The sequence below is a fragment of the Rhipicephalus microplus genome, chromosome 4, assembly GCF_043290135.1.
Source record: "Rhipicephalus microplus isolate Deutch F79 chromosome 4, USDA_Rmic, whole genome shotgun sequence".
NCBI classification, from domain to species: Eukaryota; Metazoa; Arthropoda; class Arachnida; order Ixodida; family Ixodidae; genus Rhipicephalus; species Rhipicephalus microplus.
Window position 1 is genome coordinate 13,859,302 of NC_134703.1, and position 24,949 is coordinate 13,884,250.

The 24,949-nt window shown below is 44.5% G+C and overlaps 1 protein-coding gene and 1 long non-coding RNA gene across 2 annotated transcripts in view; both read right to left on the bottom strand.

The window, feature by feature from the left end:
• Positions 1–18,450, bottom strand: part of LOC142814126 (uncharacterized) — a 63,427-nt gene extending 44,977 nt beyond the window's left edge. Inside the window, exons 1-3 of the mRNA XM_075892056.1 lie at positions 18,445–18,450; positions 16,431–17,855; positions 14,348–14,445 (exon numbers count right to left, since the gene is read on the bottom strand). Coding sequence (XP_075748171.1) covers positions 14,348–14,445; positions 16,431–17,855; positions 18,445–18,450 — 1,529 coding nt within the window. The remainder of the gene's footprint in view (positions 1–14,347; positions 14,446–16,430; positions 17,856–18,444) is intronic.
• A 1,405-nt stretch (positions 18,451–19,855) lies between these two features.
• Positions 19,856–24,227, bottom strand: LOC142813854 (uncharacterized). Its single transcript, XR_012894701.1, has 2 exons — positions 24,109–24,227; positions 19,856–20,146 (listed from the first exon to the last, which is right to left on the bottom strand). It is a non-coding gene; the product is annotated as an uncharacterized LOC142813854 (long non-coding RNA).
• Positions 24,228–24,949: the final 722 nt, after the last annotated feature.

Genomic DNA, 24,949 nt, shown 5'->3' on the forward strand with positions numbered 1-24,949 from the left:
TGCATGCCAAAAACGCAGTGACCTTCGTATCAGCGACGCTTCCACCAATCCCTCTGGACAGATGCTTGTCACCAGCAAGACCCTCTTTACAAAAATAACGCATCGTGTCAATTCGATATTTTGCGAGAACTTTACAGGCCGAAGGAAACACATACATGCTCCGCACAATATTAAACGCCGTCTACACAAACTACTTTAGGAGCAAGATCAAACTATCTGATTCACTGCTGTGCGTTCAGTGTAACTCCCAGAAGACCTGAAACAAGTTCTGTGTGAATGCAGGTGATACGCATTAGAGAGATAGTCTCTGAAGGAGGTCTAACACTTTCAACGGTACTCGTGTTTGAAACTGCGACATATTCTGCGCCGATGGCCAAACCACACATGTGCGTTATGCGCCAGAACTCCGAGGCTAAACAAAGCAAACAGCATAATCCGCGCGCGCGCGCGCGCGCGTGTGTGTGCGTGCGTGTGCGTGTGTGTGTGTGTGTGTGTGTGTGTGTGTGTGTGTGTGTGTGTGTGTGTGTGTGTGTGTGTGTGTGTGTGTGTGCGTGCGTGTGTGTGTGTTAGTGTTTGGCTGCATATGTTCTGTAATTATCTGTTATTTGTCATAATGATCACTCAGCACCTGCAGTATTATGTCCGGTGCCTAGTCCTCGGCTGACATCCACATCTTGTAATTAAAAAAAATTATCATCTCTCTCTTTCTCCCTGAGTTCGACTGGAAGTACGAAGGAACGAGAGAATTTGCGTAATCAAGCGGCTCGCGATCCCACGCACAAAAACATTCTTGTGCCTCGATCGCACGGACGTTCCTTCCATGCCGGCACGCTTGAGGTGTGCAACGAGGAGTCAAGCTTGCAACCGCGTCACAAAGCGACTCCACTCGTAAACGGTGAAGCGTCCTCCAAGTTTCTTCAAGGGCGTCCCTCTTTTTGTTTACTCACAAATGCACCCGGCTTTTACAGCAACTACGAACTAAGCTTTAACCAAGCAAATACATAACGTAAGTCTTACCTCGCCTTGATTGGAAGTCGCACGCACTCGCAGTGCTAATTATATAGAACTCATTACCGAGACATGCAATCCAATACCTGAGGTAATAAGAAAGCCACTCGTGCGTGCACTTTGTGAGCGGTGGCAAATATTCATGCACTTCGGCCATTTCTTTTTATTATTATTAATTTATCGCTGATGAAAGCTTATTTATAGTTCAACCTATAGTGCGTAAAAGGTGCATCAAGGCCCTTTGGTATGAAAAATTGGTCCACAAACACAAGCAAACTTTCTACGAGTGACTAGAATGTCGCCAGCAGAAGGCAGAAGTTTCCTGCCTTGACCGTAATAGCCAGACGTTCATCGAAGTAGAAAATCAAATTTTTTGTTTGCTATTTAATTGATTAATGGTATTACCAATTTCTCAAGAACTATGAAAATTAACTGTTCCCAGTATTCCTCGCAAAAGTAACAGCCAATGCCAGCTTTTTTTCTGAATTATAAAACAGAATGACAGGGGTGCAGTAATAACTGTTGTGGGTCCTACTTCCTGAAAAGCACAATATGAACATGAGAGGTGCTGTAGTAGAGGGCTCTCAATTTTTCAACCGCCCCTGGTTTTTAAAGGCACCCTCTAACGCTTGAAAACATCGGTGCTGACTGCATAACTCGTAGCGGCGTTCGCCAGTACTATTGCGAGCGGAAACAGCAGTGGAAGGCGCACACCGGTGATTTGATAAATGTTAACGTGAAAGTATATCAAAATAAGGATTACTATTGCATTTCTTTTACCTTTGGCATGTTTTTTTTTTTTCACTGAACGCGGAAGAGAATAAATCTCTCCAACTTTTTCAGCTTGAAAACTGCGAAGCCGGTCAAATATTGCACCGAAAGCCACGGTGCTGGAGGAAACGTGCCGGAAACGCTCCAGGCACCGTTGTTTGAAGAAACTAAAAGAAAAAAGTGTGAAAGCGTTGACACATAGAGGCCAACGCAAAATAAAGCTACAAAACATTATTGAAGCTTTTGCGAGCAGCCTCGTTTCGCACGTGTCGTTCCCTCGTCATGTACAACATTATTCGTTACCATCGCAACGGCTTCCTCAATACGTTGGACGTAACGGGCAATATGGCATGCAAGTTTCCTTTATGGTAGGGCTTTTAGTTCATTTTATTGGGCAGCCTTCCGACGTGACATGTAGGACGAGGGAAACACGGTCAGGTAAGGCCACGAAAATTGAGTTCAGGGTAAGTAACCATTTCCTTGTTATTTCGATATATCTAGGCTGAATAACTGTGCATTACGTGCCCCTATCACTCTCATTCTTGCGCCGCTTACCTCTTAAGCCTTCAGTGTGCGAATGCAGCTAGGAAACGACATGTAAAATAATAGGGTCATGAAATGTGTTAGAGGGCCTCTTTAAGGTGTGCCTAAATATAAGCGCATAGGCATCTAGCGTTTTACCTCGATAGAAATGCTACCGCCGTTGCTTAGCTTTCAACCATTGACCATTGACGCAGCAGTCATGCACTATAACCGCCAGACCACCAAGGCTGGTGGAGAGTATTATTTGAAGTAAAGCACTTATCAAGCACATCTACAATAGAGGCTCCGAGCCTGAAGGAGGAGTGGAGCAGGGTCACCTTCCTCGTCTCTCGTGTTTGTTCTTTTACATCTTTCTTTATATTTGCCTTTGTTTCTTATACCTTGTTTTGCATTTCCATCTATTTATTTGGGTTTTTTTTACCTATATTTCTTAATTTTCATTCTTACTACCTTTATCTCACTCTCTTTCGTTGACCTGTTTGTGATATATATATATATATATATATATATATATATATATATATATAGTGACGCTTCAGAAGACCGTCGTGATTATGCGAACAAATCTGAGCTGAGAAAGATGCCGATTTTGTCCGAAGTTGAACTGAACAGTGTGAAGAGGTAAATGCTAAGCATAACATGGCATTCGTAAACTGCTTTCAGCTTTTAACGCACTAGTGTTAAAGAGCTCATGTCGCAGAAAGCCCGCCGTCGGCGTCAGCACCGTTGGTTGTGAGCGAAAAATTGTCTCTGCGTCTGTAACCGAAAAATCAAGTTACCGAGATAGCCGCGGGAGGCGGCTATTTTTCCACGCGTGCGCGCATGATCACATTGAAAAAGCCCCACATTCGAAGAAAAAAAAAGTGTTCCAGGTCACGAGGCGCGGTAGTTTCTTTGCCCTGCCCCCCTCCCTGCTTAGCTTCCAGCGCTTTCGTCGGGACGAGAGAATAGATAATGCAATTGCAGCATGCGAATGCGACAAACTTTTGTAACTTCACTCACACTGGACGGATTCCTGAACTTTTTACGGCGTTGAATTCGAGAGGCAATAATCTCTTCTAGTAATTTATTTCATGGTTACTTAGAAAAGTGTTTTAGGGCATTTTTAACACATTTTGTTTGACAGGCGTCACGACGAAAACAAGCCCATTCGGCGATAGTAGTGTGCGCTGGTCCAATTTACTGTGTGCGTGCGTGTTTATGTAACAAAGCATAAATAAGTATGCACTTAGCGGTAGAAGGGTGCACTAGGGGCCGTATTTCGCTATCTCTTTCAACTCTTAAAGGTGAAGCTTAAGGGTCCCCCAATTTTGCAATATAAACTTACTTTGTTACATGCAGTCAGCAAACTAATTGGTGTCTGTACAGCGTATTAAACGCCAAGGACAACGCTCTGAAGGGTGTGGGGCACTTCTCACGGTACATATTGGAACACATTTGTGTTTGTGCGTGTGTGTGTGTGTGTGTGTGTGTGTGTGTGTGCGTGCGTGTGTGTGTGTTGATTGATTGATTGATTTGTGGGGTTTAACGTCCCAAAACCACCATATGATTATGAGAGACGCCGTAGTGGAAGGCTCCGGAAATTTTGACCACCTGGGGTTCTTTAACGTGCACCCAAATCTGAGCACACGGGCCTACAACATTTCCGCCTCCATCGGAAATGCAGCCGCCGCAGCCGGGATTCGAACCCGCGCCCTGCGGGTCAGCAGCCGAGTACCTTAGCCACTAGACCACCGCGGCGGGGCTGTGTGTGTGTGTGTGTGTGTGTGTGTGTGTGTGTGTGTGTGTGTGTGTGTGTGTGTGTGTGTGTGTGCGTGTGTGTGTGTGTGTGTGTGTCTGTCTGTCTAAACCAGCAAGTTTCACTTGATGACTACCGAAATATGCTGCGTGAATAACCACAAGAAATATACTGTTAATGCGGAACTGCTACTTAGCAGCTGCGGCGAACGAACTTGACGAGATTGGAACTGTTCATTTTAACGTAAAGCACTAATGGACATGCACGGAGCAAGTAAACTGGACGAGCACTTTCTGTCAATCTAAAAGCTTAGTCGGGAATGAAAGACAGCTTATAGACGAGATTTCGCACAATACGTATGTCAGCTGAACAATGTAGAAGAATTAGTGAGTAGACGCACAGGGAACGAAATTATCTGCTCCTGGACAAAGAACGGTCTCAGGAGACCTAGCTGACAAATCTGTGAAGTCACTCACACGTCGCAACACCTAGAAGGAACGCCCACCTCAAATGGGGCTTTGTCAGCAACGCTGGTGCTCCCTAAAATTATTTTCAAACATTCGGATCAACTAGCACGGTAAATCGCTAATTTATCTGATAGCGACGAAACCAAAAGCTTGTGTGTAAGCCCATGGTTAGTGAATTTATAGAGTTGTGAGCTAGATTTGCAGGGACCATTTCTCGCCAGGAGGAGATAGTTTTGCTATCTTCTCTGAATTATATCTGCTAATCCTAAAGTAAGCTGTTCAACTGATATGCACAATCTGTAAAATTTTGAGGGCAACCAGTTTTCAATATCAGTGAGCGCTTGTGCTGCGCCCATACTGCGTGCTTGTCCGTTCGTGCTTGACGTTGAAAAGAAGAAAGAAAGCTGCCCTTGGGCATCTATCATCGTCAAGCATATTCCACCACCCAACGTGGGCTACATCATCTAAGCCACGAACATTACTCGAAGTCCTTACAGCAGTATTTGAGGTACGTCTTCTTGGAAACATGCCAGGGGTGCTACTCTGGATATTTTCGAATTCCGTCATATACTTTGCCATTGGACGATGCTAATTGGCCAAGTGAGTGGCTACGACCTCTCTGATTGGCTTAAAATGCCGCCATTACAAAATTTGACAATATGGCAGAATTCGACAGTGTCCAGAATATCACCCAAGAATAGAAGTGAATATGCCGCAGACTACGGTACAGCTTTCGCAAGCGAAACGCTATACCTGCGGATTTGAGGCCGAGCAGCTTCCTTTTAGGTATAATGCAGAGGCACATGTTTGCGTTCGTAATCTAGGACAGCGTGTTAGAACGCATGCTGGTCGAGACGATGTTATTATTCTTGAGACTACTAATAAATAGCGAATATGAAGATAGGCAACAGAAGACAACGTTGGTTTTCGAAGATAGAGACGGCTTAGAAAAAATGCAGCAAAAATGATTAGTATTCAATATTATAATGAATTTTAATAACGTATGACTGCAACATGGCCAACACGTTCATAAAGGTTTGTGCCACTTGATTCATTGTAGTTGTGGCCTAGTAAATAATGCTTGTCGTGAAGCTACCACTGTGCAGTCGCGTGCATTCGATAAAGGTTGTCGAGCCAAACACTGTGGTTGCTCTGCTTCATGGCGTCGTTTATGGACGTGAATCACCCTGGGCGCTTCCATTTCCTTCAGTTCAGAGTATCTGCCTGTGACCCGTTTGCTCTCACGAAAAAAAAAAAAACTTCTCGGGACATTTTGGCCCTCTTTGCGCAATAAAAAATTTTGTTTAAAAGAAAACGTGCTAAGCATGTGGGCACTTGCGTGCGGGGCATTCATGGGGGTGCTCTATTTTCCCTCGGCCGGTGCGAGTGACGCCGGCCGTGCCACTTGGTGGTTAAGTGGTTATGTTACACCAGCATCAGTACCGCCTTAAGCAAACTTCACAACGACGTGCTGTGCTATCAGTGACGTAGCGCGGGACGCTCCCCCTTAGTTCACGTAACCCTTCCGCATGTGACGGCCACCGGATGTTCCGATCCTGCACTACTGAAACAGTATGCGCTTGTGGCTCACAATGAAGAAGAAATGCTTGTGGCACAGTGATTAGTGTCATGCCTCGCATGCCGGAGTTCGAAATCTAAAGGCTTTACAATTTGAGATCTTTCTTTAGAGTTATTACTGTTTATGAGGGGCACATATGGGCCGTGCTTGTCCCTCGCACGTGCATGTATGTGTGAAACAACGATCAGATGATCATCCTGATCCGGGTATTTTGCCTAAACTGCGCACAGACACATACACATTATTTATAATTTCTCTCATTTTATGCCTATAGGCTACATGTTGGTGCTTAAACGTGCAACTTTTTAAAACCGTGTAATACCCGTGCCACACGGGCAGAAAAAATGGCATTTACCCCCGAATGCCTTCAGATTTATTGCCATTCGCGCGGTGCCACACGGGCGAACGAAATGGCATTCATCCGAATGCCATTCGCCACCAACTGCCTTCGCCAGAACTCAGTTGACTGAGAAATGCCTACTCTCGACGACACAGCTCGCGAATGCGATTTACCTGAAAGTATATAAAACAAATCGTATTGAGCTAAAAATGAAATTTCCCGTCTTTTATTTGCACTAAAGTCTTAAAAAGATGCTTTGAACGTTATACGAAGAAAATCAAGTATTGATAATGGAACGCTTCTCAATTTTAGTGTCCATTTACGCTGTGGATCTGACTAGTGTTGGCTTAGGTTGCTACGGTCGGCTGCAACGTTGTAAAACAAAGCAAGAAACTAAAACTTAGGACAGCGTAATACGCTTATTTCTACATTTGATGATTATCTGATGTGTATGAAGCTTGTAAATGATTCTTAATTTTTTTATTGCTATTCACTCAATGCTCACTTGGAAGGTGCTGTGATCGACATCATCAAGTCAAATGTCATTCGCTTTGGACGTGTAGCAGCGCCGGCGAAACGAATGTCATTCGGGAACTGAAGGCCTTCGCCACCAAATGTCATTTTCTATGCCCGTGTGGCACGGGTATAAGATGATACGTGAAACTGAATTGACGTAAAGCTTAGGTAGGGTGCCTAGAAGGGGGAGGTGTGCTGAGCGCCGCTCGTTTCCCTTGCCAAAGAGGGCCCTACTGCACGCTGATGCCGCTAAGGGCGCTGCTGCAAGGGGCGCTGCATGGGACAGCCGCCTCCATCGCAAATTACCCGAAGGAAGCCTAACCCTCAAATGCGTGGCCTCCCCCCCCCCCCCAAAGTTTTTGCGCCGAAGGTCCTTAAGAAAGAATATCGTCTTTAATAGCGCGGGCCACGTTCCTCAAGCACAAGCAAGGTTGCGCTCAATGTCGTCTGCTCAACGCCACGCGCCCCTTGCGGTATCCGTGCATCCTGGGGACCGGTTTCAGCGCGCGCTTGTCACACCTCCCCATTCTAGCCACTCTAGCTATGGCTCGAAGAAAAGTAAACAATAAAGGGGAATGCTACGTCGCGTGACGTGCAAATATTACGCTGCTGATTATATGGCTTCACGATGTTTTTACCATCATCACCATCATAAGCCTAACTCCGCCACTGCCGAGCAAAGGCTTCTTCCATGATACCCCAATCAACCCAGTACTGTGCTTTCTGTTCCCAGTTTCTACCAGCAAACTTCTTAATCGCATCTGCCCACCTAATTTTCTGTCTCCCTCTATCGCGTTTGCCTTCTCTTGAAATCCAGTCTGTTACCCTTAATGACCAGCGGTTATTGTGCCTGCGTGCTACGGGTCCGGCCCATGTCCATTTCTTCTCCTTGATTTCCACCATGATATTCTTCACCGCCGTTCGTTCCCTGACCCACTCTGGTCTCTTCATATATCCCTCACAATTACACCTATAAGTTTCTTTGCCATCTTTCTGCGTCATCCTCAATTGAGGCTGAACCCCCTATGTATGCCTACAGATTTCCCCTCCTTAGTTAAGTACTGATAAGATATGGCCGTTATATATATCACCGGTACTTATGTCAGTGATTAATAATTGTCCGTTGCGGTGCTGTGACCACTACTGTGCTCAGATGCTGACCCGATTGCCACAGGTTCAATCGTGACCATTGTGGTCGCGTTTCCATGAAGGCGAAATGCTGTAGCACCGATTGCTCCGCTATATGACTGCACCTTAATGAACGCCTCAAAAATTGCGCACCCGTCTCTAAGGCATGCCTTACAATCGTATCCTGGTTTCGGGACATGTGACCCCAAGTATTATAATATGCGAAGCATTTGTTAGCGAACTGCAGGCACTTCGGCACATCATCTATCTATCTATCTATCTATCTATCTATCTATCTATCTATCTATCTATCTATCTATCTATCTATCTATCTATCTATTTGCCTATTGCCTACGTCTGGGGGCTCTCGTGTAGCCTCCTTAAGTTAGGGTAGACCAAGATTATTACGGAAGGGTAAGATGGTTTGACAAATAATGCTCTATGGTTACATGAAAAAAAAATCGCCAGGCCAGCGCAGAACGCGCAGAACAGTTACGGCGAAAGCTAGAAAAGCGGCCTTTCAGAGCCTTTTCTGAACTTTCCTTGGGTAAATACTAGAAGCACACTTGCTGGGTACCCACTACGCCATAAATATTCATAATTTGTATGCAGTAGATCGGCGTTCACTATTCTATTCTTTGCCATCCTTCGGCGAAGCGTGGTAGCTAAACACTTGCAACGAATTTCGTGCTTCATGCAGTTGATTGATTGATTGATTTCTGGGGTTTAACGTCCCAAAATCACTATATGATTATGAGAGACGCCATAGTGGAGGGCTCCGGAAATTTAGTCCATCTGGGGTCCTTTAACGTGCACCCAAATCTGAGTACAGGGGCCTACAACATTTCCGCCTCCATCGGAAATGCAGCCGCCACAGCCGGGATTTGATCGCGCGACCTGCGGGTCAGCAGCCGAGTACCTTAGCCACTAGACCACCGTGGCGGGGCGTGCTTCATGCAGTGGCTGACGATGAAGAAGAATAACGCCTGAAGTGGGTATGCAGCAGAGTTATTAGGTGATCAAGAACAAGCTTTCGTAATGCGTTGGAGCATTGGACGACTCACTCGTTAGGCAATTCATATTTTGTGACACCTGGTTGTTCATCTGCTGTTGTTGAATGCTTTTTAGTCATAATTACGCGATTCCTTTCCCGACATCAAGCTTTAGTAAGGCAACTTTGAGAACGAATCCGTAGCACCAGTTTGGCTCAGTGGTAGAATACTGACTGGTATGCAGTAGACCTGGGTTCGTATCCCACTATGCTCTTGCTGTTTTCTATATGAGTTTTCTTTTTTGTATTTCGAATGATAGCAGTTACGGACACCGGCGGTGGCAACTACGGCGCCGCGCATGACCCGTGTTGTGATTTCATTTCAGCTTTATCTTTCGGTCTAAAAAGTGTGCAGATCCCACTCACCTTTGGAATTCATGTTGTGCAAAGCATGCGAATGTAAGGTGTCTGTGTTATCAATTTTTCATTGAGCAAAATGCTTCGAATGGGAACTAAAGATATTTTCAAATGCACACACAAACATACGTTAAACAGTCATATGTGTTTTATATAAACAGTTGTTTTCACTTGTGTAACAATGCCAACAGCAACATCGCTAGTAGTAACACCAGAAACGGTAAGATGATAAGAAGCGCTGGGGCTCGCGAGGATGGTAGCTCTGGACACTGCTGCATAAATTAACTTCAGGGGATGAAGCTTAACTACAAATCACAATAATAACTAGGTGGCGGCTATATCATTGTGGTACATATCTACAGTTTATAAAGTTTGATAGCCAACACTGCAACCACAATTGAAGTTCCACAAACACTATCTGAAAAGTAGTTCGGAAACCTGGCGTGAAACTGTGGTAAAACACTTGATTGCCACGCAGAATGCTATAGAATTCAATTCCTGTGGGGACACAGTAATTTATTTTTTGCCTTCGCTCACGCGTTAAAGCTATCCATGTCTGTTCTCGCCGTTCATGGGTAGATATAAACTGTCGATCAGCTGTGACACATACCCAGATACTCAAGCATCTGCGTTGCAATAAAGTATTCCGTCATAGAGTCACGCCAGGTCTCAGAAGCTCTTTGGAAAGGAGACCCTGGGCAGGCGGAATATTAGTGAAGTTTCTGTTGTGGTAGCATGCAGCAGTAGGTGTATGAATTTATGAACATTACGTATGTATTCCTGTGACACCGTCGCCACATCGCATTTACGTCACTAATAAGTGCCATCCACAGAAATTGGTCGACGCAGCACTATCCAGAACAACCAACCTCGCAGCCACACGTCCGCTTACCGTACCCGTGTGGCTGTTGGCATCGTTACGGAACTGTAAAGAGCTGGTTATATAAAATATACACAACTTTTCAACATTTGCCTTTTCGTATAGCATTTGTAGATATTCCTACTTACCAATACGTAACATTATATATAGCTTCTACTTGTAATGTTTAGCTGAAGAAAAAAAAATAGTACACCACAGTCACCTTCCCGCATCATGCTTCGCAAGATATCGATTCACATGGTTGTATGTATACGTGGCATCTGCTGAAGTTTTTTCACAGAGCCCTAAATCTTTCACAACGATTGCCGAAAAGACCATTCAAAGAACATATATATATATATATATACGTTATAAAATCTGTAGATTCATGGGCATTTTGTGATATTTTTTGACATCCTTGAGTTATTACCTTATCATCACACATTCATCGGTTGAGTTGCCTATCCATCCAGCTCTTTTGTACTCGACTGATTACATATCCTTACAGTATCACGCCTTTCATTTGCTTGTGCTAGCACTGCTATTACTTCATATCTAATCTCTTCTAAACCAATCTCAACTGAATGAGCGCTATTTCAATCATGAGTATACCTTGAAAGTTTCTCGTTGTCTCTAACGGCTGCTGTAAAAAAATTCGACTACTTTTAAGCCATTACGCGATTACTCTCACTCGTTGTAGTAAAAAGAAGAAAGTTCAGAGGCTCTTCACGGAGCCGTTCCTATTCCATATTTGACAGCGCATAGAATCGGTCGCTTTTTAAGCCGGTTGACACCCACTTGACAATATTTGGTGCTTTTTTCTGTTGTTGTATTTGTCCTTGGGGGTGTACTGTAATCGTGTAATGCGTTTTTGAAATCTCTCCATCATCTCTACTTTTCATTGTGCTTTTTATTTTCTTCACGAGCGAAACAAAATTTCATTTCTATCAGTCTCTGCAATAAAATTATTCACTCTTTTTTTCAAACGACGCAAATGTCGTTCTAATCGGTGAAATCGTTGTCTAATAATAGTACACGCGAGCAGGCGTTATATTCTGTGCCAGTGATCACATTACAGGACGTTATCGTTCTCAGTAACGACCGTGCTTACAGTGCTACAGGCTTTTCGCTAACGCTGTCAGTCTCGTTTGGGGTGAATTCATCTGATCCGACGGCGCTCGCGACGAACGGTGCGGTGAAATCACGATTTTTGCGTGTAATAAGCATGCATCGATTGCTTCTGGAATAGACGATGACGCACGTAAAAGTGCGAAACAAGCCTTAGTGGTTTCAGCAACTGCCAATTGCTTATAAGTTTCATTTTGAGAGTTTTATAATAACAAGTTGAGCTCGCAAAGAATTTGGAGATTCATCTTGGATTTATATGTCTTATGTCTTCCAGTGCAGAACAATTTATTAAGAGGAATGCCCTTGCAGAGAGCAAAGATTTTTCAATCACATAGGGTTCTTTAGAGCTCACCTAGGTCTACACAGGTCTCCATCATCAAACCGTCATCACAATGTGGCAGTCACGGCCAGGGTTCAATTTTGTGACTTCTGGATGCGCTGTCGAGCACCCTAACCAGTATTTTACCATTATTGGTTTGTGGAAACGCTAACTCTAAAAATAGAGTTAGATAAAAGGCACTGGCCCAATTGACGATTGCGTCCATGTGAGACAAGAATTTTAACGCCATAGCGTTAGAGAGCTATTGTCGCAGAAATCCCGCCGTCGGCGTCAGCACCGTTGGGTGTGAGTGAAAAATCGTCCGTGAGCGAAAAAGCAAGTTACAGAGATCGCCGTGGGAGGCCGCTACTTATCCACGCGTGCCGCGTGATCCCACTGGGAAAGCCGCGTATTCGAAGAAAACAAAAACGCTCAAGGTCACGAGGCGTCGGTCACGTAGATTCTTTGCCCCTGCCAACCCTCCCTGTTTAGCTTCCAGCGCTTTCGTTGGGACGAGAGAAGAGATAATGCAATTGCAGCATGCGACAGACCTTAAACTCCGCTCGCACTGGACGGATTCTTAAAATTTTCGCGGCATTTAATTCGTGAGACAATAAGCTCTTCTAGTGAATTCATTCTTTGGTTACTTGAAAAAGTGTTTCAAGGCCCCTCTAACGCATTTTGTTCGACAGGTGTCATGACGAAAACGAGCCCATTGGGCGATTTCTAGGCGCATATGAGAGGCCTCTAACTACGTCAAAAAAGGCCAGAGTAGTGCAGCCATAGCCGCTAAAAACACACAGGAACTTTCAAACAGCTCTAAAAATGGACAACTATGTCCATCTAGTGGAAAACATATCATGTATGTACCTGTAGGTGCCATTCGCGCACGCGCGCTGGTACAATATACCGTGTGCGTGCGTGCATGTGTATGTAACAAACATATTAATAACTTAACGGTTGAAGGGTACACTAGGAGACGGATTTCGCTGTCGCGTTCAACTATTAAAGTTGAAGCTTAAAGGTCTCCCCATTTTTTTTATGCATAGCCTTTGTAAAAACCTTCGAAAACTTTTCCTACCCGCATTTAAAGTTTGCAGTGTTTCAGCATCGAATGTGACATCCGCGCACAGGCCACCAGTGCAAGAAAACTTACAGAAGCGGTTCGCATTCCAATGTTATCCTATTCAGCATAAACTGTGTGTATATCAGCCTTATGCAGGACCCATAAGGTTCTTATTGTGATCGCAATTATATAGATGGAGCTATTAGAGACAGAAGCTGCGAACTGAGATCAAAAGGGACCAGTCACGAGAGCTGGCGCGGCGCGCTATGTCGACAGACAACAGTATTGGTTCGTTTACTGTCGTATGTATTTTACTACAACGGCTTTGCGTTAAAACAGCAGACCGCATCAAAACGGAGCGACTGTTCTCCCTTAGAACCAACATTTTTTAGTCACGCCATATAAAAAAGAGGCACTATTGAAGTATGTCTTTTACCTCCACTAACGTCATCGGCTATTTATTGGGCTGACTGTTTCATACTAACATTCCAATTACACTCGGACGATTAGTCTATATATTCTACAACATGGTTACTTACAATATTTACAATTTCAGCGTTAGAGAGCCAAGAATCTATGGTATTTCTATTTCGAAAGGTCTTTTTCAGTACCTCTTCTTCAGCCACTGAGTCACTCCATACCGACCACTACCACTCCCTCTATTTTCAGCTGCACAGTTCGGTGTTGAAATGAGCTGTCTGGTCAACCTAGGGGGCAATCATCCCATACGCAAACATATACGCAAGAGTCACCCAGCTTTTTGCGTGGGAAGTGCCAAGTGTCGGTCAGAGACGTTGCCCGTGATGGCAAAAGGGAAAATCTTTAACGAACTGTTGCCGTCTTCATATTTAGTGTACAGGCGGCGAGTAGTGCGACTAACCCAGTCCTTTTGGTACGCACCTGCTTTTATGATGGACTGTGACACACTGCGGCATTACACGTTGACAAGCCGAGGCCTAAAGGTGATTCGTCACGTTGTGTTTCCGCCACGATTGCGTCACCAATTTTGTCAACCTTATATCCTCATGATGACTTGATATGATTACGTGAAGTTGACTTTATGATATATCGTGACTACATGACCCACCAATACGACATGAGCTGCCGACACGCCGAGCCTATGAGGTGCTTCTCGCCCCGAAGTAGGCGGTATACCCTTACTTCGTACAACAATCCCCGTAGTTGCTGTCGCATTCATAGTTTTGCTCTCGCGGTGTAGCTGTGTTTTGCCTTCTCTCAGAAAGAAGCTTTCCCTAAGGTTTTTTCAATTCTTGCAAAAAAGAAAAACGTACGCAAATCTAGCCACGGATAAGATAGATTAAGCGCAGAACTTTTCGCAGAAGCCATTGAGTCGAGGGGACTTCCCTTTCAGCCTGAGTATGAGACATTCTTGACTGTCATTCTACTTCAGCCTGATACGAGCCACTTTTCAACCGTCTTGTCTTTTCTGGGTTAAGGCAACCTCGAATGTTCGTACCTCCGGAAGCTGGTGTCTTCGTCGATCTTGAGAAAGTGTCCACGCACCAGTGTGAAACAGTCGTAAATCACGAACTGGTCGATAGGCGAGCTTGCAGGCTATACCATAAAGGCCGCACATTGAACGTGATGTTTTTTAGTTTCTTTTTGTCTGCCTCGTGTAGGAATACAACGTCTTTGGCAAGATCTTCGAAGACGCTAATGGATTCCGAGTAGCCATTCACCAAGGGCATAACTCTCAGAAATACTTCTCTTCTGGGCCCACAGATAATTTTAAAGAAACTGAAGGCAGTTGTAAGAAACAGAAATGTATATAGGTTATATCGCCAATAAAGAAAAAAGTTTTCGCTGTCATATACGCATACGTTTTTGATGCGCTCCTGTGCACTTCCCATGCGCTAAAACAACTGCAGTAAGTTTGTGCAATGCGCAAATTTCGCAAAGCAGGCTTTTCCATAAATTGGGGACATGGAGGCATTGGTTTGGACCAGTTAGCGGTGTGATCAGTGGCACGTTTGCTACCCTACACCGACCAAGCGCTGTCTGCCACGGCGTTGTGGTGGTCAAGTTGATCGGCTGCGCGTTCAATCCTGGCAACAGTGGTCGTACTTCGATGGAGGCGAAATCGTGGAAGCCTGTGCACTGTTCAGTGTCAGTTCACGTTAAAAAAAAACACCTGATCAAAATTTCTGAATCCGTGCTTTTGTGACGTTAACCATTAACTATTATTAACAAAAATAAGTTCCAAAAGTGTGAGCGCAATAGATACCTTTTACAATATGCACAAGTAGTTCTAATATGTGACCACCACTATCTGTGCGTCCAAGTTAAATTACACTTTCACAACAAAAACTTAGAGGAACCTTGAGCTTTGCTATCTAGAGTAGAATGCGATAGCGCAATCGGGCCCCATCACATGGCCTTCTCCCCAACTTCGTTTCTCGGTGCATGCCTCAACCCTGCCTTAACTTAACGAACCATTGTGTGAGTAGCATTGGCCGTCTCAAAGCATGCCTATCGCAAGTACAGCTGTTAAGTGCCCACTAAGCCATAATGATTCCTTTTGCGAATCAGCCAAGCGCCCATTGCGCGTCCCTAAGGCAACACGTGAGTCTACGCAGCTGTCCTCTTTGTTGATGCTTTTGCTGATGATTATGAGTAACTATGCTCGAGTTCTATGTAATGGGTAGGTATTCAAAACAACAGCTGACTGCGGTTAACCTGTTTGACACCACCAGGAGCGCTTCGACACTTTTGCCACGCAAACTTACATGCGTTAAAAAGATCCCTTCCACTATTTGACATTCATATCGTTTATTTTTCATTTTTGAAGCAGTTACAAGCGATACCTTGGCTCTGTGGTACAACAGCTGCTTTCGACGCTGAAGTTCAGGGTTGGATTCTACAACAGCAGTTTATTATTATATTGTTTCCACTGCATGAAATTTGTGTTATTTTTTTCTGAAGCATTGTGAAGCTAGCCCGTGGCTTTTTAAGTAGAACATCTGCTTGCCAAACAGACTGCCTGGGTTGGATCCTCACTCAAACCAAACATTCTTTATTATTATTTATATTTGCATGTTCTTCATTTTCGATCATGCACAAGATGACTTTTCGCTCATAAGCCACGACGCCAACACCAGAATTTCTGCGAAACGAGCTCTTTCATGCTATGTCGTTCGAATATCACGGCTGTTTGAATGGGATGAATGAACGAGTAGTGAAACACTGAATAACACTCACATACAATCACAAGAGTTGGCAAATCACCCTTTTAGAAAGATGCATACCAAGTTTAATACAACCGATAAGATCATTACCTACGAAAAGTGAGTTCTATCCTGATGCGACGTCTATTAAAATAGGCAACTGCTTGCCTTGTGAAATTGTGCTTGGCATTCAAAAGCAATGCCGAATTCCTTCATGCTATGAACAGTCAGGAGGCACACTTCTCTCGGTGAAAGAATGCTTGGTTTCCTGCTGGTGTCACAGAACAGTAGACAAAAGCGCATAAAGAAAATTCGGGCAGCCTGATTCCACGTCACATCTGATGAGTCTTGTGGCGAGACAGACTTCAAGCTCACCCGCATGGAGTCGAAGGCGAGCCTCAAACCAAGCGAGTTGATTACCATCGCATCCGTTTGCTCATCTGACAATGTCAGCCCGAACCCTAGTTCAGCGTAAAGCTGTTGCAGGCAGCCAATCGTGCCGTTGTAACGATCCTCGTTCATGCCGCTCCACCAGTAATCTCTGTTTCCATCAGGCGTCGTGTACGACGCTGCTAAAGCAAAGGCAGCCACTGCCTCATGTGCCAGAAGGGCGCCGACTGTGCCATAGTTGAAATAAACGGGAATGAACTCCGAGTACAAGAAGTGGGGCATTTGGTACAGCGTCGGCACTATGATTGCACTCGCTGATGGAACGTACGACACGCTTTCGGCGGAATCTTTTTTCCAAAGTAGCACATCCTGCGTAGATGGTGGATATGACATCGAAAACACGCGCTCGTCCTTCACTGCTTCGAACAAGGATGCTATAGACGTGCCGATTCCGCCGTCCCCAGAAGGATAGCTGGATTCGGCCAAATATCTTGGCGCCTTTTGTCGATGCGATTGGCCGTGCGACATGAGAAGCGTCGTTTGGTCGACCTCTTTGGCTGCCTTGGTGTAGGCGCTGTCGCTTGTCCAGTACAGAACTTGGCTGTTAGACAGCGCTTCTTTTACAAGGGAGAATATATCGCGCAGCATGGGGTGTCTATCTGTCGTAGCAAGGACGTCTGCCACCACTTGTGGCCACGAGTAGCGCAGGAGGGTCTTCGTCACGAGAAGGCAAAACGAGGCTGCTTTCTCCGCACTCGGCTCCGAATCATCCTGGAAGACATCAAACATGGCGACATTAGCCGCCATGCTGGCGACGTGGTACTCAATTGCGTCCTTTAATCCGGCTTTCGTCAACACATTGAGAGCCACCCTAACCTGATCAATACCAATGGTGACCACCGTGTCTATCAATCGGATGCGACTAAACTTCGGAACGACCTTGTTGACAGCGATTATCCAGTCAACAGCGCTGAGACCCTGAATGGCTCCACCGACGAAACTCTCAAGTGGCCCTAGCTTCTCGTCGGAGTTGGATAACTTGAGAGCATTATCGACATGCTGGTCAATTACCGTGACTATTTCAATTGGGACGCCGAGCAGTTGACGCATTATATCCTCGAACTTCTTTGAAGAGTCTGTCCCGAACCGCTTTTGTTTTATCGACCTACCCACGGTGATGTGCAGGACAGGTCTGCCTTTGTCGCCTACGAAGTCCATGGAGAAGACGGTGTACACACCCACCTGGAAGGCAAAGCGAACCAGTGACTGCAGCAGTTCATTCCAGTTTTCTGACTTGCGCAAACTGCTGAATTTGAGAATCTTGTCGGCGGTCAGTAACGCGGGCTCCTGGTGCACGACGGACGTACAGTACGCGTAACAGCTTCGATAAATGGTCCCAGCACGTATGACCTGCGTGCATGGAGTTATTATACAACGATTAAAGAATAAAAAAACTGATTACCATAACTCTTTCTGCATTCTTGTTGAATATAATTTTATAAGTCACCTGATACCATACACAAAAACCCACTTGTCTGTAGGACTTGCTCGAAGAAGAAACTAAAACTGTTGTTCCAACTTATTACGCTCCTCATTGCCGTTGTCTTAATAATAAAAGATCCAATATACTTTCATTTAGAAACTGAAGGAAGTAGGCTCAAAGTATGGAATGAGTAAGTACTCGCTGACTGCTTTGTATGAATTCGCAATACGTGGGATTTGCGTTTTTTTATGTGTGTTAGAGGTAGTTCCAGAAAATTTACTTTTGAAATTGGACTGATCAGACCTAGGTAGATTATTTGAGTTTCAGAAAAGATAGGCTGAAACAAGAGTCTAAAATTGAAACGAATGTTTTGCTAACCATGTAGATTCTTAGCTCAGTGTGTAGAAAGAAGGTAACGTACACGCTGTGAAAAAGAAATATTATTTCTTTGGGGACTCTCCAGCTTCGCCTTCAAAAATAGAACGCAAGTGTGTAATCGGGTCCCGTTTGCATCACCTCCATATCTAGCGTGGTTTCGCTTTTCAGTTCTGAGTAGCAAAAAAAAAAAAAAAAACGTCTGCGTGCGTTAGCATAGCCGCCTTCAAACATTCCTAAAATGCCTGCTGCGAGTACAGTTGCGCATTGCACGCCACGCCGTATAATTTTTCACCAAATGCCTAAGTACCCACTGTGCATCTACAACGCGACACGCACACATACGCAAGTATTGGCCTTGTTTACGCTGTCACTGCTGACGATTAATTTTACCGGAGCGCTTCGTAACAGGTTAACATACTCATCGCGAAACTCAAATGTTTTGACGCCCGGCGAAATTTTGTTTCCGCGATGCAATAATACGCATGTTAATGATGTTCCTCGCACTACCTAACTTTCATATAGTGTTATCTCTATTTTTCTTTTTGTACACATGAGCACGGCCGTAGCGCTGTGGCAGAGCACCAGGTTGCTTTGCAGTAGGTCTGAGTTTGATTCCGAGTTCAATAAAAGATTTTTTTATTATTTATATATGTGCATTCATTTTGATTTTTTGTCACGGACAACGCAGATTTTTCGGCCGCTGACAACGATGCCGACGCTGACACTGGAATGTCTGCGAAACGAGCTCTTTAACAATGTTGCAATAAAAAAAGTGGGGTGGTTGATGTAGAGGCACTGTTCTCTACGCTTCAGATAACTACGCACTTGTTAAAAAAAAAAGTCCCAGCTTTGCCGAAAAGTCGAAGCAATGAACGCGATAGCAACAAAGTGAAAGGTCGCGGGAAGAAAGGCAAGCAATGACGCACGAAACGTATACACTCACATGTACAGATGAACGCGAATAAGCGTCTCTCTTGTTACTTCGCCCTGTATGAAAAGCATGCCCTTTTTGCAAACGGAGGATGTGCAACGATTTCAGTGACCTTTGTGCACCCGGAAACAACAAAATTGTTCCGGTGAAAGCCCAAGGCTTACGATTGTTCCCACCGCGAGATAAGTGAGTGCACACGTGAGCGTCCCCTCTCTATGGGGCAAAGTACGCGTGGGAGATGAGAGCGCGCGCCACCACGTCGTGACAATCTGGCGGCACGCGCTCATTGCGTCATGTCTCTGGTAATGCTGAAAACACGATAGTTCCCCCAAGATGCCAGTCACCAGGAGTAAGTGGTACATATAAATAGCCTGCTGTTTGAACGTTGAAGTAGGTGCTCCTTCGTGGCTCAGTGGCTAACGCCTCGCATTCACAGTTCAGTCGTCGGGCGTTCGATTCCGCGCCCCTGAGTCTTTTTCTGGATTATTTTCTTTCTTTAGTTTTGATATACATAGACACGTATACATATACGGTGAATAAAGGTGACGCTGGCAGCAAAATCAAGCCAAGAGCGTGCATATAATTGTTATCGCAATAATTCAAGAGCAAGTGCTCAACTCCGTTATTCTACGATGTTTATTTCTTACGCAATATTTATGCGATACAGAATATTTGTTGATGACACAATATTTGAGCATTCTCAAACTTAATTATCCTATACTGTGTTCATACTCGGGACACTGGAAGTGATGTTGGGCATGATGAAAGAACGATTTTGGGTTATGAGCGTTCAGAATACTTGTAAGGCTCGGTCCATTCCTCTATTCAGAAATTTGACGGCGCACTCAGCAATTTTCCGCTGTTGTATACTTAAATTGTGTGCCTTGTTTTCGTCATGGAGACGCCAGGCTGAAAAAAGAGTAAATAGTTAAAGTAAAAGTAAGAAAGTTAATTACTTGTTTCGTTGAAATCACACATGGAAGAGCTTCTGAGGATTCATAAGAGTGTTGTATGAACCACACAAAATATGGCTATCTAATATTGCAAAACAAAGTGACATAAAGGTAAATTTAGTGGAAATAGTAGCAACGTAGCGGCTTACTTTCATTCAAAAACACATCTGTGTGTGGGATGTACTACAGTGTTAAATATACAATTCTTGAGAACGTGCTTGAAAGCGTGATGCGTGGCTTTTTCTGACCGCAAATTAACTTGTAATAATGAGAACTAAGAGGCAATGATGCCAACAAAATTGTAGGGGTCGGTATTAGAGGCAATTGTAACGAAGAAAGAAAAGTTGACGAAAAGATAACTTCCCGCCGGCAAGAACCGAACTTGCGACTTTTAAATAACGCGTCCCATGCCCTACCACTGAGTTACGGTGACGGTGATCCTTCCATGCATTTTATAGGGTATATATGTGCTTATGCAAGGCTACTGGTCCAATGTCTGCTTAATTCCTGGTTCCTACTGCAAGTATGCAAGAAATACCAGCCTGACTCGTACATGGACTGCGATTCTGTAAAATGGCCAACATGGCTTTTATTTTCATTATTTTTGTTTCACTTTGACTATGGTCCTTTTGAAAACAATATTTCGTTTTAGGGGTGATGCTCTTTAAGGTATAGGCCTGTCCGCTGGAGTTGGCGTTGTTCACCGTAAACAAGAACATGCAAGGCATCCCCTATTATAGTTATTGTATATGCTCTCTATGGTAGCAGCATTGCGCATACATCCTCCATCTTACTTGGCTGGCAACCATAGTTACGCGGCGAAGTCGCGGTCTTTCTCAAGCGACTTGCTTAAGCTTCTCGCTAATCGCCAGTGGACGTTCCTGGCTTGCCAACGACTGGCGAAGAAAGAAGACCCGCTTTCGGTATTGTGCCGCAAAAGTACAAAAGAATTTTTAGGCGAGAAGCTCCTTAAGCCGTTGGTTGTGCGCCCCCGATGTGTGTAGTAGTAGTAGTAGTAGTAGTAGTAGTAGTAGTAGTAGTAGTAGTAGTAGTAGTAGTTATCCTAGTAGTAGTAGTTGTCGTAGTAGCTGTCGTTGTAGTAGTAGTAGTAGTAGTAGTAGTAGTAGTAGTTATCCTAGTAGTAGTAGTTGTCGTAGTAGCTGTCGTTGTAGTAGTAGTAGTAGTAGTAGTAGTAGTAGTAGTAGTAGTAATAGTATAGTAGGTAGCCATCTCCACTACCGGGCTACACTGCACGCACGCGCTTGTTTCCTTACGGCCTTTTCATCCGTCGCGAATGCGAAAGGAAAGTTTCTGAGTACGTTTTTTGGTTACCCGTTCTTGGTAGGGACGCTGCGACCCTAACCTTATGCTGCAGAAACTAAGCGTCTTTTTGTTCCGCTAACCGCAACCACCGCCACCCTGACCTTGCACCTTCTGCGCCAAGCACACGGCACAAGTGTTGCGCGATGTGAGACCGTGAAATGGGGGTTCTCGTCAAAAAGGGGGATTATTCAAGAAGCCGGAGGTAGAGGAATGGTCGTCTCCTTTATAAAAAAAGAAGCTAATGTTATCAGACGGCTTGACACATAATGCAGGTGTGCATGTGCTCGTCGAAAATACCAGCTGGAACTCAGTAAAAATGCGGAAGAATCTGCTAACGAGGCATAATGCACGAGGCATAAAGCACTGGCAACGATCAGAAAGCGATATATAAACAACGCTGCACGAAATAAATTTGGCCCTTGCTCTCGTTGGACAACGAGGTCACAATCAAGCGAGGTCGCTCACAGAAATGAGGAGCACGCCTACTCTTCGCTAGCAGCTTTCTATTTCTTCATTTTTCTAAATATATTTGAAGTTATTTTCAAAGCTAAAAGCTGTGGCCAGCAGCTTGAAAGTTCTTTGAAGCAAGTACATGAGTTGTTTCTTTAACAGCTAAATATAAAATAAAAATAGGACTTTTGCTGCTAAATAATTCCTTCGGACGGCACGCCATGAGAAAGGTGGCGTGCATTGTCAAGGTGTTAACACCACATTAATTCCGGGGACCCCAAGCTCTTTTGCGTTTCTCTGTACTGCAAGCCACATCTATGAATAATGCAAAGAACTCAGCTGCCTACGCTCGCAAGCCGCTTGCCCTCAAACTAAAATCTCTAGTGCAAATAAGTTCTGCGCTATACTTCGAGTTCGTGGAAGAACATGTTCAGAAAGAGAAACTGATGTTTCAACTTTTCGGCAAGTAAGCAGTTTTTTCTTCAGAAACATGGTGCGAATTCTTTTGTAGCTTTGTGCTAGAAGCAAGCTGTTGCCGATTTCCCCTTTTCTATGGTGAGACTTGCTTTATTCTAGTACTTGCTCATTGCGGCTGCATTTTGTTCGTTCCTTTCCGAGTTTTCAATCTGCACTGATTTCTCCTCTCGGGAAGACGGTCGTATACCTTCAGCACGTGCAGTATGTACATGGATATGTGTAAGATGTACAATGGTGTATTGCTGTGTATTGCAAGTACCGTTCGGGGAAAACACCCGGTGTTTCTTTTCATTATTTCCCAAGCAATGCTGAAATGTGCGCTACATATGAAACAAATATTGCAAAAACAACAAACTCATCAATGACAAGTCTGCCTTGACTGTCGTATAATGCAGACACTTCCGCGATGTAGACTATGTGCCTGCGTGCCACATCAGAAAACTTCTTCCCGCCTGCACGTCAACTCTCTTTGAGGACTATCATTCATATACTTGATTCCAAGTGCAAAGAATTACCGCAAAGAATTACCGCAAAGAATTACCGCAAAGATCCTGCTTCCCGAGCATCGTCCTTACGCCAAAAATCACGAAAGCGAAAAGCAGACCCCATGAATTAGACTTGGATGTTGTGACTTCACAAGACGATTTCACTGAACAAGAAGCAGTATATGTTTGGACGCAAACAATGAACAGCGATGCTCGTCGCACTGGTTGATACCTGGCTATGATAAGAAGATTATGCCACGACGTGTCGTACTATCGTTTAAGTGTAGGAAGGTGCAGCAGTTGCTAAAAGAAGATGAAAAGGCGTCCAAATATCACTGCAAACGCAAACACCACGCGTGTGTTAATAAAATTGCAAAAAATTCTCAGAAAAGAGTGAAAAAGGCCATGTTTTTTTTTTGCATCGAATAGAATCTTACGGAGGAAAGCATTTAGCGTGCCCAGAACAAGCTGTTAGGGTGTGTTTGATATGGCGCTTTCTGTCGTAAAAGGCTGCGATCACGGTGCCTCAGACACTGCCAGCAAAGACAGTGTCAGAATTGGGCGCGACAACACACCGTGGCGCCACCATGCGGAGGCATTTCTGTGACGAACGTGGTTATTTGATTGATTTGTGGGGTTTAACGTCCCAAGACCACCATATGATTATGAGAGACGCCGTAGTGGAGGGCTCCGGAAATTTCGACCGCCTGGGGTTCTTTAACGTGCACCCAAATCTGAGTACACGGGCGTACAACATTTCCGCCTCCATCGGAAATGCAGCCGCCACAGCCGGTATTCAATCCCTCGACCTGCGGGTCAGCAGCCGAGTACCTTAGCCACTAGACCACGGTGGCGGGGCGTGACAAACGTGGTTGGATTGCTCTGCCACCCTCTCGCGAGCAGCCCGCAGCCGCATTCGCGTCTTCTTTTTTAATTATTGTATATACTTCACTCAACTAAATCAGTAAAATACTGCTGCAGCTTCTTCCCTGACTGTACGAAGTAATAAATAACTGTCCCGGAAAAGAGTTACGCTTCTCACAATTCCTGACTGCCGGCGGCTGCTATGACCACCTAAGTGAAGAAAAGCACGGCGGACGAGCGCGCCGCCTCTGTAAGAGGTGAGGACTCATTCCGCGTCGAATTGAAGCGTCAAATTGGAATTAACGGGAAAGAAACTTACCTTTATTCCAAGAAATGTGCACAACCACGCTACTTCATTCATTGTAAATTTGCATCTAAAGACTGGCCACGACATGACGAGCTTGCGCAAATTACATTTATGTTTAGCACACATAACCCTACGAAGCACAGCGCAAGCGAATGTCCTGCTTTGTGAGAGGCAACACAGCATTCTTAGAGCCGCATGCAGCCGCAACATTGCTGTTATGATTGCGGGCAAACGTGACAACCACGCAAGCACGTGCCTCATTCAAAGTTATAACTCATCTCTGTGTCATGCTCCTAATAGTTATTGCGCAAAATTTCTGCGGTTGTCACATCTTGCACATTTGATCACCATCTTGCCACAAATGGCCGAAAATTATGAATAAATGGCGCAGTTCCAGAGCTTCTACAAATGGTTAAATGATGATTTTAAAAATGTGATGAGCCAGCTGTATTATTTCACACCCTTGAGCATGCTGCGAGATCTTGCGTACCGTCATCTAAATGGCAATTTCACGTTTCAGTAAAATTGCCTGCACCTTTTTTTTTTTTGCAGTTTCATTGATAAGCTGTGTTATATTTCACGGCATCTCTTCGAAGACGAATCAGTTTTCAAAGCTGAACACGTTTCTGCTTGTAGATCAAACCGACATTAGGAGTAAGTGACAGTGGCTATGGGCCCATTCTACAGACGTAATCTATAAGCAAGGAGCCCTGTGAGCTGAAGTCGTGGACGGCAAGTGCGTTGGCATAAATTTTTTTTTGGAGGGTGAACCACTTTGATTATAACTGGGGCTGAGTAGGTAGGTGTGGGCGACTGTTATTTTGTGCGCTATATACCATGAAAAAATTTGGGA